Source organism: Heterodontus francisci, chromosome 26 (assembly GCF_036365525.1).
Source record: "Heterodontus francisci isolate sHetFra1 chromosome 26, sHetFra1.hap1, whole genome shotgun sequence".
Taxonomy (NCBI): Eukaryota; Metazoa; Chordata; class Chondrichthyes; order Heterodontiformes; family Heterodontidae; genus Heterodontus; species Heterodontus francisci.
Window position 1 is genome coordinate 8,127,178 of NC_090396.1, and position 18,010 is coordinate 8,145,187.

General features: G+C 44.6%; 1 protein-coding gene across 2 annotated transcripts in view; it reads left to right on the forward strand.

Moving 5' to 3' along the window:
* The window catches only part of xylt2 (xylosyltransferase II), a 338,683-nt gene that overhangs the window by 163,888 nt on the left and 156,785 nt on the right, over window positions 1–18,010 (forward strand). For both annotated transcript variants that reach the window (XM_068057773.1, XM_068057774.1), the window contains exons 4-5: window positions 4,099–4,301; window positions 11,482–11,562. In XM_068057773.1, the coding sequence (XP_067913874.1) occupies window positions 4,099–4,301; window positions 11,482–11,562 (284 nt within the window). The remainder of the gene's footprint in view (window positions 1–4,098; window positions 4,302–11,481; window positions 11,563–18,010) is intronic.

The window sequence follows — 18,010 nt, forward strand, 5'->3', positions numbered from 1 at the left end:
ATGGAAAGATGCTGTGGGAAGGGGATGGTGTGTTGGGGGTGACTGATTACTGATCCAGGGTATTAGGGAGGGGGATTTAAAAAGTGCGCCAAAGAGTCGGAGACCAGAGAGAGAGAGGGAGCACAGCGGGAACGGGGTTGGGGGGTGTGGGTGCTGGTGGAATTGAAAGTGACTTCAGAGTGAGGTCACAATCAACAGAGAGAGCAGAGAAACAGAAAGCTGGCCAGGGTGAGTATAACCGGTAAGCTTTTAATTTAATCTAAATCAATCAAATATGAAATAAGACTTGTTCTATTCATTAGTATATAAACTAGAAACTAAAGTGGATTTTATCATTTATAATACAGAGCGAGAGAGAGCGAGCAGCAGGGAATGTATTAGATCAGATTAGGACAACTTGATACATAAGCTGTTTTAAGTATTAGCATTTATCAATATTTGTAAGGTTTACTAATAGTAGTAAGGTTTATTAGTATTGGCAAAGCTTCATTAGCATTGGTAAGATCTATTACCAGTCAGAAGGTCTACATATCTGTGTAATCAAGAAAAGTATAACTTTAGTTGTGGGCGGTACTAGCATTTAATAGGCACAGTAAATTCTTCTATATGAAATTATTCTAAGTTAATTGAAGTAATTAAAGTAAATTAACTAATAGCATAAATAACAATGGCAGGACAGGTGTTGTGTTGCAGCTGTGGTATGTGGGAGCTCCTGGATGCTAAGGCGATCCAGGACAAACAAGTCTGCAGAAAGTGTAAGCAGCTAGAGGAATTCTGGATCAGGATTATTGATCTGGAAGCCGAACAGTCAAAAATAAATTGGATAAACTGTTGCAGGGGAAAGATTCTCAGGGCTAATTGGATTACTCTTTCAAAGAGACACCACAGGCATGATGGACCAAATGGCCATCTGTATCACTCTATGATTCTATCAGTGAGCCAGGTTTCAATCAGGCCCAGAATGTTGATGGACTTAACCGATTTGAGGCCAAGGATGAAGAGCGTTGTTTGACTATTAGAGACTCGAAATCTATGGTGACAGTTTGTCATCATACTAAAGCTATGAAAGGGGGCTCCATTGAGTAATCATTTTGGTAGGAAGAATGAGCAGGGGAAATATGAACTAAATGGTACAATTTTAAAGGGGGTGCAGGAACACAGAGACCTGGGGCTGCAAGTACACAAGTCTTTGAAGGTGGCAGGACAATTTGAGAACAAAAAGCATATGGGATCCTTGGCCTTGTTATTATAGGAATAGAGCATGAAAGCAAGAAAGCTATGCTAAATCTTTATAAATCACTGGTTAGTCCTCAGCTGGAATATTGTTTCCAATCAAGGATGTCAAGGCCTTAGGCGAGGATGCAGAGGAGACTTACTGGAATGGTACCAGGAATGAAAGGACTCAGTTATGTGGAAAGACTGAAGAAGCTGGGATTGTTCCCCTTTGAGCAGAGAAGCTAATGAGGAGATTTAATAGAGGTGTTCAAAAATTAAAAGGGATTTTGATAGAGTAAGTAAAGAGAAGCTGTTTCCATTTGTGATAAGAGGTTACAGATGCAAGGAAATTAGCAAAGGAACTGGAGTTGGGGCTGGGGCAGGGGAAATATGGAGAATTATTTTACACAGAGAGTTGTTGCGATCTGGAATTCGATGCCTGAAAGGGTGATGGTAGCAGATTCAATAGCAACTTTCGAAAGGGAGTCAGATATAGAATTGAAAAGGGAATATTTGCAGAGCAATGGGGAAAGGGCAGGGCAGGTGGGAAAAATTGGATAGCTGTTTCAAAGAGCAGGCATAGGCATGACAGGCCAAATGGCCTCCTTCTGTGTTGTATCATTCTATTATTATGGACAGGTGAAGAGGGTTTCTCAGGCTCCCCTCTTGCCCCTTCCTATTAATGGGAATCAGGGGGAAAACTCTCCTCTTGTTGGAGTCATACCTAGCGCAAAGGAAGATGGTTGTGGTTGTTGGAGGTCAATCATCTCAGCTCCAGGACATCACTACAGGAATTCCTCAGGGTAACGTCCTAGGCCCAACCATCTCCGGCTGCTTCATCAATGACCTTCCTTCAATCGTAAGGTCAGAAGTGGGATGTTCGCTGATGGTTGCACAATATTCAGCACTATTCGCGACTCCTCAGATACTGAAGCAGTCCGTGTAGAAATGCAGCAAGACCTGGACAATATCCAGGCTTGGGCTGATAAGTGGCCAGTAACTTTCGTGCCACACAAGTGCCAGCCAATGACCATCTCCAACAAGAGAGAATCTAACCATCTCCCCTTGACATTCAATGGCAGTACCATCACTGAATTCCCCACATCAACATCCTAGGGGCTACCATTGACCAGAAACTGAACTGGAGTAGCCATATAAATACCGTGGCTACAAGAGCAGGTCAGAGGCTAGGAATTCTGCGACGAGTAACTCACCTCCTGACTCCCCAAAGCCTGTCTACCATCTACAAGGCACAAGTCAGGAGTGTGATGGAATACTCCCCACATTCCTGGATGGGTGCAGCTCCAACAGCACTCAAGAAGCTCGACATCATCCAGGACAAAGCAGCCTGCTTGATTGGCACACCATCCACAAACATTCACTCCCTCCACCATCAACGCACAGTGGCAGCAGTGTGTACCGTCTACAAGATGCACTGCAGCAGCGCACCAAGGCTTCTTAGACAGCACCTTTCAAACCCGCAGCCTCTACCAACTAGAAGGATAAGGGGAGCAGATGCATGGGAACACCACCACCTGCAAGTTCCCGACCAAGTCACACACCATTTTGACTTGGAACTATATCGCTGTTCCTTCACTGTCGCTGGGTCAAAATCCTGGAACTCACTTCCTAACAGCATTGTGGGTGTACCTACCCCACATGGACTGCAGCGGTTCAAGAAGGCAACTCACCGCCACCTTCTCAAGGGCAATTAGGGATGGGCAATAAATGCCCACCTAGTCAGCGATGCCCACTTCCCATGAATTAATTTTTAAAAATTTGACCGCAACAGGGTTCATTCCTTTTAAACAGTGGTTGTGGTTACCACCTCTGTGAATATTTCATCTTTTTCCTTTACTGTGAATGAAAAAGAACCAATTGGACAGGTTTCCTTGAATTTAAACAAGAAAGAGGTAAGTTTTTACACTTAACGCTCTAACCCGATTTAAAAATACAAAAAATACGCTACACATTCACATGAGAATCACACACATGCACAAGTAGATTACAGGAGGAAAAATGGCTTTGGTGGTTGGATTAAAGTCCACAATAAATGGAACTTAAATACAGTCTGTAAATCCAGTTGTCCTTGGCTAAAGCTGTATTCTTGAAGTCCTCGCTGGTTGAAGTGCACTTTGGTTGGCTTGCTTTGCTCAGAGTCTTTCTGAAGGCAGAATTGGTAGTTGATTTTCTTCCCTGGTTGCTGGCTGTAGCGGTCTGTAGGCTTGAAGGGTCCCCCAGTCGCAGATGGTTTTCACTTGATGTTTGCTGTGGTGAGAGAGAGACAGGGGAGCAGCAGCCTTCTGTGCTGCTGTGCACTCAGTTACTCCTTGTCTGCTTGTCTGTGTGACAAAACTTGCAGTTTCTTCAGAGATGAACATGATTCCCTCACTCCCCTTTGTTTTTAATGAGGTCCAAAGTAGAAAACCCAAAACCTCTCTCAGGTGGGGTTGGTCGTGTTTACCCCCTGGAAGGGGACGTCTCCATTTATGAATGCCTCGAGATGGTTTGGAATTTCCCACTAACGAGGGTGATCTGGCTAATCTACTCGCTTAGCCAAAGTATTGTTCTGGTTGAGCTGCTTGTTAGACATTTTGTCCCCAGTTCAATCTCCTGGTATTTCAGATGTAAATGGCAGTGATCATCTTGGCTGCTAGTTTTTTGAAAAAGTTACTGTAGGGTTTGTTTCCATTAAAAGTCTAATGTAAGTTTCCAATTGATGAAATTAATATTTCCCATTTGATATACAGAGTTTTCCTGACACTATATTCAGGAGCGGAAAACGTATTGATGAAAATGTAAAGAAGATATTTGGGAAAATTAGTACAATTATTTCAGTCTTTTAAGTTTTTAAATGTGATTTTTGCTTTTCTCATCCTGCAGCGTTCCAATTACCTGCACAGAGAGACCACGAAGCTGGCACAGCAGTACCCAAATATCCGGATAACCCCCTGGCGGATGGTCACAATCTGGGGAGGGGCAAGCCTGCTGAAGATGTACCTGCACTGCATGAAAGATCTTCTGGAAATGACAGACTGGGAGTGGGACTATTTCATCAACTTGAGTGCCACTGACTACCCTACCAGGTCAGTGCCTTTAAATAACAGAGAGGTGAAATGAGTGATCTCTCCATTGGAGCCATGGAGGGTAACACTGGTCCTTTATTGATGTCAATTTGAGAAAAGCTGCAGTTTTGGTGATACTTGCTCTGCTCACCCCCGCCCCCCCCACCCCCCGCCCCACACCTCCCCTGGGGTATAGTTCCACCTGTGCTGACAGCTTTTGGCCCGTTACTCCAAGTGGCCAGTATTTTATGCATGAGTTTAGATAGTAAATGCCAGCAAGTTCTCTGACAGTGGGAAGCTCGTAATCCTACTCTCACATGATGTCAGTAACAGTCACTGGATGGCAAGGAGGAAAAGCCCTGCTTGATATTTCGTCCTCCCTTTTTTGTCTGAACATCAGGGTCAGTTGCTGCCATTCTCTACAATTGTTGCTCTGACAGCGGTTAACCTACACAGCAGATACCTGGAATCGATCCTGATACGTTTTGGTGTTATGCAGGGAGCAGATTTCCCCCATTAGTCTGTCGGGAAAGCTGCCAACCTTAAATATATTTTCTTTTCCCCTTGACAGATTGCTGCTGTTTTGTGACTTCATTCAAGTTTTGGGAGATGTTAAAACATTTATTGATTTTGCCGGTGTTCCTTGAAGGCCTGCCTCCCCCAGTACTTCATTCACATCCACTCTTCATGTGCCAGCTGGATATTTGATGATGGGGAACGCAATGCAACCACATCCAATCCTGTCCTCTTCCAACATTGAAATGCCCTTTCCAGCACAGCTGGCTGGACAGTAATGGGGACTGGGAAGCTGGCTAATACTTTTCCCCAGCCACTGCCCTGACTAATTTCACAGAGACATAAAAGTAAAATACTGTGGATGCTGGAAATCCAAAATGTTTCAGGTCGATAACCTTTCATCAAGCAAACTGTCAATAGCAGCAATTCATCTGTTTCCCACTGTCTCCCATTCCTCTCCCCTCCCCTCCCCTACTTTCTCCATCTCTTATCCCTCCATACTCATTCCCTTTCCTCATGCCCTCCCCTCCTTTTCTTTCCCCCACCTTCCTCCCTTTATTATCCCTCCCACCTTGCCGTTCCCTCCTTCCCTTTCTTCTGTGCATCTACCCTGCCACTCCCTTCGACTGACATGACCTCCCTCTACCCCTGCGACTGCTTTACCTCTCCCCTGCTAACCTGTGTTGTAGCTGTGCTGGCACTCTCTAAGTACCTCACACAAGTGCTGCTCTTTATCAACCAAGACAGCGAGTGTCAGCAGGTCATTCAACCACAGAAAACATTGCAGATGAACCCAATCCTGCACCCACCTTAGGGCCACCCATGTCCTTCATAATAGGGGCCACTAGTTCGTTATTGACAGTGGGAAATCTGGATGGATTTTCTTTTCCTGACCCCAGAGGTGCTGAGGCTCACTAGTGCCCCAGCTGACCAAACATTAGTCTGAGATAACTTAAGAATCAATTTTCACTGTTTTTACGTCCTCCTCTGTTTGGTTATTTCTGTTCAGTGAGTCATAACAGTGACTGGATTTTAAGCATAATTGAACGATGCTAAGCTGCTTGTGACATCCTGCAGAAGTGATCAGGCCAAATAGAACCAAGTTCCTTCTTAATTTGTTAATTCATCACTGCACTGGCAATCTCCCTCATGATGGCTTGGTGTAAGAAGTGAAAAGAAAAATCATACACCTACACTGAAGAGCACACTTCTGAGATTGGGGAAGAGTTTTAATGTTGGGACAGTGTGGAGGGAGCTTTACTCTGTATCTAACCCATGTTGTACCTGTCCTGGGAGAGTTTGATGGGGACAGTTAAGCAGGGTTGTCTAACATACGGCCCTCCAAAGATTTCCATGCAGCCGGCCGATGTGAATCGTACCCGCGGCCGATTCTCATCCTCACCAGGGCTGGAGATAGGAAATTTCCCATTGTTGTCTTCTTGTAGACCGGCCTTTTTAAAAACATCATGCTGTTGGTTTCGCAGCTGCTGAAGCAGGAACGCACTTCCCAACTTCGGACTTATTCGGAGTTTTCCGACTTTTTTTAAAAAGACCGCTGGAAAACCCCCGAATCTGTCTGATTTTGGGAAGCGCGTTCCTGCTTCAGCAGCTGTGAAACTGACAGTGCAATGTTTTTAACTAAACTGACCAACACAAAGCTGCTGTGCTGCGCGCCCCTGCTCCTTGCAACTATCAGAGGGTGGGGGGAACAGAAAGAGATTGGGGGGTGGGGAACAAAGAGAGAGAGGCAAACAGAGGGAGAGGGGGGAAGAGAGTAAGTGAGGGGGGATACAGAGAGTGAAGGGGTACAGAGAGAAAGACAGGTAGAGAGAGAAAGGGAGGACGGGGGGAGGGGCACAGAGAGCAAGGATGACACGGAGCAGGAGGGAAACAACACAGAGAGGGGGAACACAGGGAGAGACAGATCAAGATCATTCCTGACAGATGGATATCTATCTGGAATACTCCGTATCGCTACAAGTGTGCGGGCAGACATTGACTACTTGTGCAAGTAAAATAAATGCCAGGTATCACACTAAATCAGTGTCCAACATAGTGATGAGAAAGTAAGTCAGTAAATTGATCTTCTCATTTAAAGTTTCTTCACAAAAATATATATTTGTTGTTGTTTTGATGAATAGTAAGATAATTTTTTAATGTCTTTATCTTTCTGAAATTATCTCACTGGCCCCCCCATGGAAGACAAAAATTGTAATGTTGTCCCCCCATGCGAAAAGGTTGAAAAAGCAAATAAGAGAAGCAAAGAGACAGCATGAAAAGAGACTGGCAGCTAGCATTAAAGGAAATCCCAAAATTTTCTACAGGCATATAAATAATAAAAGGTGGTAAAAGGAGGAGTGGGGCCGATTATGGACCAGAAAGGGGATTTACACATGGAGGCAGAGGGCATAGCTGAGGTATTAAATGAATACTTTGCATCTGTCTTCACCAAGGAAGAAGCTGCAAACCAGGCAATGTTGAAAGAGGAGGTAGGTCAGACACTAGAGGGGTTCAAAATTGATAAAGAGGAAGCATTAGATAGGCTGTCTGTACTTAAAGTGGATAAAGCTCCAGGACCAGATTAGATGCATCCAAGGATACTGAGCCTTACGTCAGTGGGAGGGAAATTATTAGAGAGGATTCGTCGGGACAGGATTAACTCCCATTTGGAAACAAATTAACTTATTAGCGAGAGGCAGCATGGTTTTGTGAAGGGGAGGTCGTGTCTCACTAACTTGATTGAGTTTTTTGAGGAAGTGACGAAGATGATTGATGAAGGAAGGGCAGTAGATGTTGTCTATATGGACTTCAGTAAAGCTTTTGACAAGGTCTCTCATGGCAGACTGGTACAAAAGGTGAAGTCACACGGGATCAGAGGTGAGCTGGCAAGATGGATACAGAACTGGCTCGGTCATAGAAGACAGAGGGTAGCAGTGGAAGGGTGCTTTTCTGAATAGAGGGCTGTGACTAGTGGTGTTCCGCAAGGATCAGTGCTGGGACCTTTGATGTTTGTATTATATATAAATGATTTGGAGGAAAATGTAGCTGGTCTGATTAGTAAGTTTGCGGACGACACAAAGGTTGGTGGAGTTGTGGATAGTGATGAGGATTGTCAGAGGATACAGCAGGATATAGATCGGTTGGCAACTTGGGTGGAGAAATGGCAGATGGAGTTTAATCCGGACAAATGTGAGGTAATGCATTTTGGAAGGTCTAATGCAGGTGGGAAGTATACAGTAAATGGCAGAACCCTTAGGAGTATTGACAGGCAGAGAGATCTGGACGTACAGGTCCACAGGTCACTGAAATGGGCAACACAGGTGGTTAAGGTAGTCAAGAAGGCATACGGCATGCTTGCTTTCATCGGTCGGGGCATAGAGTATAAAAATTGGCAAGTCATGCTGCAGCTGTACAGAACCTTAGTTAGGTCACACTTAGAATATTGCGTGCAATTCTGGTCGCCACACTACCAGAAGGGCGTGGATGCTTTGGAGAGGGTACAGAAGAGGTTTACCAGGATGTTGCCTGGTCTGGAGGGCATTAGCTATGAGGAGAGGTTGGATAAACTCGGATTGTTTTCACTGGAACGACGGAGGTGGAGGGGCGACATGATGGAAGTTTACAAAGTTATGAGTGGCATGGACAGAGTGGATAGTCAGAAGCTTTTTCCTAGGGTGGAAGAGTCAGTTACTAGGGGACGTGCGAGGCAAGTTTTTTAAACAGAGGGTGGTGAGTGCCTGGAACTTGCTGCCGGAGCAGGTGGTGGAAGCAGGTACAATAGCGACATTTAAGAGGCATCTTGACAAATACATGAATAGGATGGGAATAGAGGGATACGGTCCCCAGAAGTGCAGAAGGTTTTAGTTTAGACAGGCATCAGGATCGGTGCAGGCTTGGAGGGCCGAATGGCCTGTTTCTGTGTTGTACTGTTCTTTGTTCTTTGAAGTCAGGGTAGAAATCGCGGAGAGGCTGGCCATAATGTTTCAGTTTTCCTTGGATTCGGGTGTGGTGCAGAGGACTGGAGAATTGCAAACGTTACACCCTTGTTCAAAAAAGTGTGTAAAGATAAGCCTAGCAATTACAGTGGCAATAACTTCGGTGGTGGGAAAATTTCTAGAAAATATAATTTGAGACAAAACCAATAGTCACATGGACAAATGCGAGTTAATTAAGGAAAGCCAGCATGGAGTTTTTAAGGGAAAATCATGTTTAACTAACTTGCTGCAGTTTTTTGAGGAGGTAACAGAGAGGGTTGATGAAGGCAATGTTGTTGATGTGGTGCACATGGACCTTCAAAAGACATTTAATACAGTGCCACACAACAGACATGTGAGCAAACTTGTAGCTCATGGAATAAAAGGGACGGTAGCAACATGGATACGAAACTGGCTGAGAGACAGGAAACAAAGAGTCGTGGTTAGTGGATCTTTTTTGGGCTGGAGATTTGTAGTGGAATTCCCCAGGTATCAGGGTGGGGACCCTTGCTTTTCCTGATATATATTAATGACCTAGACCTTGATGTACAGGGCACAATTTCAAAGTTTACAGATGATACGAAACTCGGAAGCATTGTGAACTGTGAGGAGGATAGGGTAGGACTGCAAAAGGACATAGACAAGTTGGTGGAATGGGCATACAGCTGGCAGATGAAGTTCAGTGCCGAGAAATGTGAAGTGATTTATTTTGACAGGAAGAACATAGAGACAATATAGAATAAAGGGTACAAATCTAAAGGGGGTGCAGGAGCAGAGGGACCTGGGTGTATATGTGCATCAGTCATTGAAGGTGGCAGGACAGGTTGAGAGAGTGGTTAATAAAGCATTCAGTGTCCTGGACTTTATTAGTAGGGGTAAAAGAGCATGGAAGTTATGTTGAACTTGTATAAGACACTAGTTCGGCCTCAGCTGGAGTATTCGTCCAGTTCTGGGCACCTCACTTTAGGAAAGGCGTAAGGGCATTGGAGAGAGTACAGAAAAGATTCACAAGAATGATTCCAGGGATGAGGAATTTCAGTTATGAAGATAGATTGGAGAAGTTAGGACTATTTTCTTGGAGAAGAGAAAGCTGAGAGGTGATTTGATCGAGGTATTCAAAATCATGAGGGACAGAGTAGATAGAAAGAAACTGTTCCCACTCGTGAAAGGATCGCGAATGAGAGGGCACAGATTTAAAGTATTCGTTTAGAGAAGCAAAAGTGACATGAGGAAAAGCTTTTTCATGCAACGAGTGGTTAAAGTCTGGAATGCGCTGCCTGAGAATATGGTGAAGGCAGGTTCAAATGAAGCATTCAAAAGGGAATTAGACAGTTATATGAAAAGGAATACTGTGCAGGGCTATGGGGAGAAGGCAGGGGAATGGGACTGAGGGAATTGCCCTCTCGGCGGGCCAGTGCAGACACGATGGGTCGAATGACCTCCTTCTGCACTGTAACGATTCTGTGACAGCCTTGGTGTAGTGGGAGCTTTACTCTGTGTCTGACCTGTGTTGCACCTGCACTGGGAGTGTTTGATGGGGACAATGTAGAGGGAGCTTTTCTCTGTATCTAATCTGTGCTGTTTCTGCTCTGGAGTGTTTGATGGGGACAGTGGAGGAAATTTTACTCCATATCTAACCTGTGCTGTACCTGTCCTGGAAGTGTTTGATGTTGCTAAAAATGGAAAAAGTTCCATTCCCCAATATTAACATCCTTCCAAAGGAAAATGGTGAGGATGCTGTAAATCTGAAATAAAACAGCAAATACTGGAGACACTCAGCTGGTAAATCAGCATCTGTGGAAAGAAAAACATCCTTCATCATAGGAACATAGGAGCAGGAGTAGGTCATTCAGCCCATTGAGCCTGCTCTGCCATTCAGTATGATCATGGCTGATCATCCACTTCAATGCCTTTTTCCCACACTATTCTCATATCCCCTTGTCATTTGTATTTAGAAATCTGTCAATCCCTGCTTTAAACATACTCAATGACTGAGCTTCCACAGCCCTCTGGGGTAGAGAATTCCAAAGATTCACAACCCTCTGAGGAAAGAAATTTCTCTTCATCTCTGTCCTAAGTGGCTTCTCCCTTATTCTGAAATTGTTTCCCCTGGTTCTAGACTCCCCAGTCAGGGGAAACATCTTTGCTGCATCTACCCTGTCTATCCCTTGAAGTATTTTGTAGGTTTCAATGAGATCATCTCTCATTCTTCGAAACTCGAGAGAATACAGGCCCGGTTTCCCAATCTCTCTTCATAGGACAGTCCCACCATCCCGGGAGCAAGTTTGGTGAACCTTTGTTGCACTCCCTCTATGGCAATAATATCCTTCTTAAGGTAAGGGGATCATTACTGCACACAGTACTCCAGGTGCGGTCTAACCAAGGTTCTATACAATTGAAGCGAGGCTTCACTACTCCTGTACTCAAATCCTCTTGCGATAAAGGCTGACATACCATTAGCCTTCCTAATTGCTTGCTGCACCTGCATGTTAGCTTTCAGTGACTTATTGACGAGGGCACCCAGGTCCCTTTGTACGTCTACACTTTCTAATCTCTTACCATTTAAGAAATACTGTGCATATCTGTTCCTCCTACCAAAATAGATCATGACCAGCACAAACTTCATACTGAACATAATGAGTATCGCCGTGGGAATTAGAAATAAAAGATTATAAACCTTCACTTGCATTGTTAACTCTTTTAATTCACAGAACAAACGATGAGCTAGTGGGATTCCTCTCCAGGTACAAAGAGAAAAACTTCCTGAAATCTCATGGCCGGGACAATGCCAGGTAGGAGCTGAAATTATCCCAACTATTATAAGTTGTAACAAACCTTGTTGCATCCCTGGGCTGGGTTGAGCGAACTAGTTTCAGCCAGGACTGCAGTGGGAACACTCCAGTTCTGTCAGGAATTGTGGTATTGCACTGTCACAGGTTTCTATTAAGGAACCAAATGAAAGTCCAAGGCCAATAATGCAGGGTGTGATTACTGCTGCACATTGGAAGAATAAACTGGGTGGTGTACTGCTTTGTGCAAGGGCTCCAAGTGATTGGGGTAAATGAAGATTGTCCATAGGTCTGAAACTAAATGTGTATCACCGTGGAGCAGAAATTAGCTGAAAAATTACAAAGCTGAACTGTATTGCTGATTGAGTTGGACATCATACTGAAACTACTGTGCTCTGATCAGAAGGTACTTCGAGTAACTGTTTCCAGCTCTGGTCACTGAGACATAGCTCCAGAGGCAGTGCAGAGAGGAGTCACGAGTCTACCTAGTTAGGCCACAGCTGGAGTACTGTGTACAGTTCTGGTCGCCACACCTCAGGAAGGATGTGATTGCACTGGAGAGGTTGCAGAGGAGATTCACCAGGATGTTGTCTGGCCTGCAGCATTTCAGCTATGAAGAGAAACTGGATAGGCTAGGGTTGTTTTCCTTAGAGCAGAGAAGGCTGAGGGGGGACATGTTTGAGGTGTACCAGATTATGAGGGGCATTGATAGGTTAGATAGGAAGAAACTTTTTCCCTTAGCGGAGGTGTCAATAACCAGGGGGCATAGATTTAAGGTAAGGGGCAGGAGGTTTAGAGGGGATTTGAGGAAAGAATTTTGCACGCAGAGGGTGGTTGGAATCTGGAACACACTGCCTGAAGGGGTGGTAGAGGCAGGAGCCCTCACAACATTTAAGAAGTATCTAGATGAGCACTTGAAACACCAGAGCATACAAGGCTGTGGGCTAAGTGCTGGAAAATGGGATTAGTATAGATAGGTGCTTAATGGCTGACACAGACACGATGGGCCAAAGGGCCTGTTTCTGTGCTGTGTAATGCTGTGATTAGCATTTAAGAAGTATTTAGATGGGCACTTGAAAAACGCCATCGCATACCAGGCTACAGGCCAAGTGCTGGAAAATGTGATTAGAATAGATAGGCTTGATGGCCGGTGCGGACGCGGTGGGCCGAAGGGCCTGTCTCTGCGCGGTATATCTCTATGACTCTATGCTGTCTTGTGTCAAGTTGTTGTGGACCTTATAAAGGAGTGTAAATTAGCAAACAATACAGAAAAGATTTCAACATTACATCAGAGTAGGTTAAAAGGTACAAGTGAAGGTCAAACTTCTTCCTGATGTCAGATATTCTTCATACTTGGAACGGGATTATGGACAGAGTGGTGAGAGTATTTTAGGGCCTACTGGATACGAACCTACGAATTAGGAGTGGGAGTAGGTCACTCGGCCCTTTGAGCCTGCTCCACCATTCAATGAGTTCATAGCTGAACTGATTACTCCACATTCCCACCTACCCCTGATAACCTTCCACCCCCTTGTTTATCAAGAATCTATCTACCTCTGCCTTAAAAATATTCAAAGATTCTGCTTCCACTGCCTTTTGAGGAAGAGAATTCCAAAGACTCATGACCCTCTGAGAGAAGAAAATTTCTCCTCATCCCTGTCTTAAATGGGCGGCCCCTTATTTTTAAACAGTGACCCCTAGTTCTCGATTCTCCCACAAGGGGAAACATCCTTTCCACATCCACCCTGTCAAGACCCCTCAGGATCTTATATGTTTCAATCAAGTCGCCTCCTCTTCTTCTAAATTCCAGCGGATACAAGCCTAGCCTGTCCAATCTTTCCTTGAAAAAAGCCCGCCCATTCCAGGTATTAGTCTTGTAAACCTTCTCTGTACTGCCTCCAACACATTTATATCCTTCCTTAAATAAGGAGACCAGTACTGTACACAGTACTCCAGGTGTGGTCTCATTAATGCCCTGTATAGCTGAAGCATAACCTCCCTACTTTTGTATTCAATTCCCCTCACAACGATAACATTCTATTAGCTTTCCTAATTACATGCTCTACCTGCATACGAACCTTTTGCGATTCATGCACTAGGACACCCAGATCCCTCTGCATTACTGAGCTCTGCAATCTCTCACCATTTAGATAATATGCTTCTTCTTTATTCTTCCTGCCAAAGAGGACAATTTCCCATTTTCCCACATTATACTCCATTTGCCAGGTCTTTTCCCACACACTTAACCTATCTATCCCTTTGTAGCCTCCTTATGTCTTCTGCACAAGCTACTTTCCTACCTAGCTTTGTGTCATCGGCAAATTTAGCAACCATACCTTTGATCCCCTCATCTAAGTAATTTATATAAATTGTAAAAAGTTGAGGCCCCAGCACAGATCCCTGTGGCACACCACTTATTACATCTTGCCAACCAGAAAATAACCCTACTCTCTATTTCCTGTTAGCTAACCAATCTTCCATCCATGCCAATATGTTACCCCCTACACCATGCGCTTTTATTTTCTGCAGTAAACTTTGAATTGGCACCTTATCAAATGCCGTCTGGAAATCTAAGTACAGTACATCCACCGGTTTCCCCTTTATCCAAAGCACATGTAACTCCAATAAATTGGATGCTGCTAAGGGTGAACAAAAATGGGCTTCCCTCCTCCATGTTTAACTTGTGATCTCTATGGATCTCACTCGGATGTAGGGATTAGATGTTATCAAACTTTGGTTTTAAAATCCTAAGGGTTGTTGGAAGAGGGGAAGACCAGCGTAGATCAGGGGTTGAGTGCCTGCGGTCAGAAGCCATGCTGCCAGCTGTCGGGAATCATTCAGTGAGAGGTCCTGTGACTCAGTTTGAATGCTCTGGTATTGTGAGATTGCATTGTTTAATAGGCCAATGCATTAGTGGAATGTAGCAACTTTAAGACCTGTTCTCCATGAGATGAAATGGGTAAAAGAGTTAGTGTTGGACACCTAGTTACAGGAGAGTGTCCTAATAGCACACACCAGGGGATGTAGTCTCGAACTTTCCTTATCTGTGCACCATGTCATTCACTCACTGAGCCACTGGGTCACGATGGTGGGCACACTAGAACTGGCTTCTGCAGGCCTGGGTTAGTGAAGGGATGAATCAGTGAGGATACCAATCCTGATCTAACTTACAGACACATTGCAAAATGTGGACATTGATTGAGAAGTAGATTGGGTTTGAGCCCCCCGAGACTGTCAGCCTGCAGGCATTCCTCTAGAATGGTTAATTTGGGGAAGGCTGCTGGTGTTTGTAGAACTGTTGCATACCTCTGCCCAGTAACCAAAATCTCACCTTGGCAAATTGTGGAATTTTAGAATCATAGAAAGTTTAAGGCACAGAAAGAGGCCACTTGGCCCATCGTGTCTGCACTGGCCGAAAAACGATCTATCTATTCTAGTCCCACCTTCCAGCATTTGGTCCATAGTCCTGCAGATTACGGCACTTGAGGTGCGTTTCGAGACTCCTTTTGAATGAGTTGAGGGTTTTTGCCTCAATGACCCTTTCAGGCAGTCAGTTCCAGATACCTACCACCCTCTGGGTGAAAAGATTTTTCTCATCTCCCCTCTAATCTTTCCATCAATCATTTTAAATCTAGTCCCCCTAAGTCACTGACCTCTCTGCTATGGTGAATAGACCCTTCACCTCCACTCCAGGCCCCTCAAAATGTTATACATTTCAATCAGATCTCCCCTCAGCTTCTCTGCTCCAAGGAGAACAACTCCAGCCTATCCAATCTTTTCCTCATAGCTGCATTTTTCCAGTCCTGGCAACACCCTCATAAATCTCCTCTGTACCTTCTCTAGTGCAATTACATCCTTTCTGTAATGAGGTGACCAGAACTGCACACAGTACTCAAGTTGTGGCCAAACCAATGAGTTATACAGTTCCAGCATAACCTCCCTGTTCTTATATTCTATACCTCAGCTAATAAAGGAAAGGATTCCATATACCTTCTTAACCACGTTATCGACCTGTCCTGCTACCTTCAGGGATCTGTGGACATTCGCCCCAAGGTCTCTCACTTCCTCTACACTTCTCATTATTTTCCCATTAATTGTGTATTCCTTTGCCTTGTTTGACCTTTGAATTCAATAAATCTGGTACTTTTGTTGTCCAAATCCAACTGATTCACTAACCCTCTTCAGGTAAGGGAACCTGCTGTCCTTACCCGATCTGTGCTACGTATGACTCCATGCCACACTATGTGGTTGGCTCTTAATGCCTCAGGGCAATAAATACTGCATCCGTATCCCAAGAACAAAGAATGAACACAAGTAACCATCTCAGGACAGGAATGTTAAAGAACAGAATTGAGAGCAGTGAGGAAGAGGCGAAGAAAAGCCTGAACCAGGAATTAGATGGACCTCTCATTTCAAATTCACTGCATGGTACCCTCTGAGGAGCTCTGGTAAGATCTTGCCACTTTATGCAACTCATTCTGAAAAGCCGAGAGTTGACGTAGCAGGCTAAAAATGTGTCTCATTGTCACAGTGAAAAGTGGGAACTGTCAGACATTGTTTGTTAAAGAGCAGTGGTGTCCCTGTGGAGTGCTCCCAACACCCCAGAGACAGCAGAACTGGCTGATGTTTGTCACTGCATGTTTAGTAACTGGAGCAAGAAAAGTTCTGGAAGTTGTTAGGATTAATTCATCACTGTCTGTGTCACTGTGCTGCTTTCTGACACTACACAAAGGAGCAGCAGTTGCTGTAGTGAGGAAATGGAACTGTTTCACCAGATTGCTTTATTGGGAGGACGGCAGCAGAGGACGGTCACAGTCAGGCATATTAGAGTTTTTTCCCTTACTCTCCCAAGACTATACACTCTTGCTGTGATACAGTTCAGCAGATGCCTGCAGACCCTTACCTAAGTAACTGACATTCACAAGTGAGTGTGGACACTGAATTGCAACAGGCTATTTGACTGTAAAGGCATCACACCTGAGCACAACTCTGTCCTCGCCTCATGTCCACATGTGCAACTGGAACATTATACTTGGGGTTGATGGGCTTTGCTATCACTCGACCAGCCACATAAGTATCCAGAGGTTGATTGTTGGCCTAATCTGAGACAGTTGATTTTAACTGGGCAAATGATAGTGGTGCTACAATTCATATTTGCAGCTTGGGTTAGTGAGAGGAAAATCAAGCAGGGCACCCATTGCTAACAGCTATATGCAATAAAATATAAAATGCATGGGTGCTGGGTGAGAACATGGTTGAGCTAGGTGATGATGCCCTACCGGTCAAATAGCCTGCTGACTCTCAGTACCTAGGTTCACACATGAAGGATGGTCAAACAGTGAGGTACAGTAGGCATCTGACATTGGTGGAACTGTACCCAGCAAGCGTCTGTGACATCAGGATAGGACTGAGGAGAAATCTAGGCAAAAGTCAAAATCAGAATTAGTTCTGCCAGTTAATCTCAGATACAGATGAAAGCAAATCTCTGATGCTGTCGGATTTCCAAGATGGAGGTGATCAGGTGTCTCTGATATTCCTTCAAGGCTGTCGCTTCAAAACCAATCTACAATGATTCCTTCCTTGTGTTCTGGTTTCAATAACCCTGTTCCCAGCTCCCAGCCTGTTTATTCTCCTCAAGACTGCTTATCTCCATGCTCTGCCCTCTTGAAAGGCAGGCAGGACCTTTCCGATGATGAACTCCCTCAGCCTTGACTAGCTTGCATTCACTGACTGAGGAGCTTTCTTCAAGTTGCCCTGATGAACAGTGTTCACTCAATAGAGTGCTCTCCTATATTGGCCCAGAATTTGCTGGAGTGTTCCCTGTCCTGTTGGACATCTTCCCTCGTCACTCAGCTCAAAAAGATTTTGCAATGTAAATTGCTGGAAGTGCAAGATATTGATGATGCAACAAGGACAATGGGGCATCTGGGAACTTCGTGAATGACAGGACCAACAATGTAGCTCCTTAACCAATGTGATGTAAGGATTGAGAAAAAATGGAGGAATCATGGAATGGTTAAGGCACAGAAGGAGGCCATTTGGTCCTTCGTGTCAATGCTGGCTCTCTGCAAGAACAATTCAGCAAGTCCTACTACCCCCACCCCCATTTCCATGTCACCCTGCAATGGTTTTATTTCTCTTCAGGTGCTTATTCAATTCCCTTTTGCAAGCCCCAATTGAATCTGTCTCCAGCACTCTCTCAGGAAGTGCATTCCAGATCCTAACCACTTGCTGCGTAAGACGTTTTTTCCTCATGTTATTATTTGTACTTTTGCCAACCATCTTAAATTGGTGTCCTCTGGTTCTCAATCCTTCTGCCAATGGGAACAATTTCTGTGTACTCTGTCTGGACCCCTCATGATTTTTTTTTTACTCATTCATGGGATGTGGGCGTCGCTGGCTAGACCAGCATTTATTGCCCGTCCCTAATTGCCCTTGAGAAGGTGGTGGT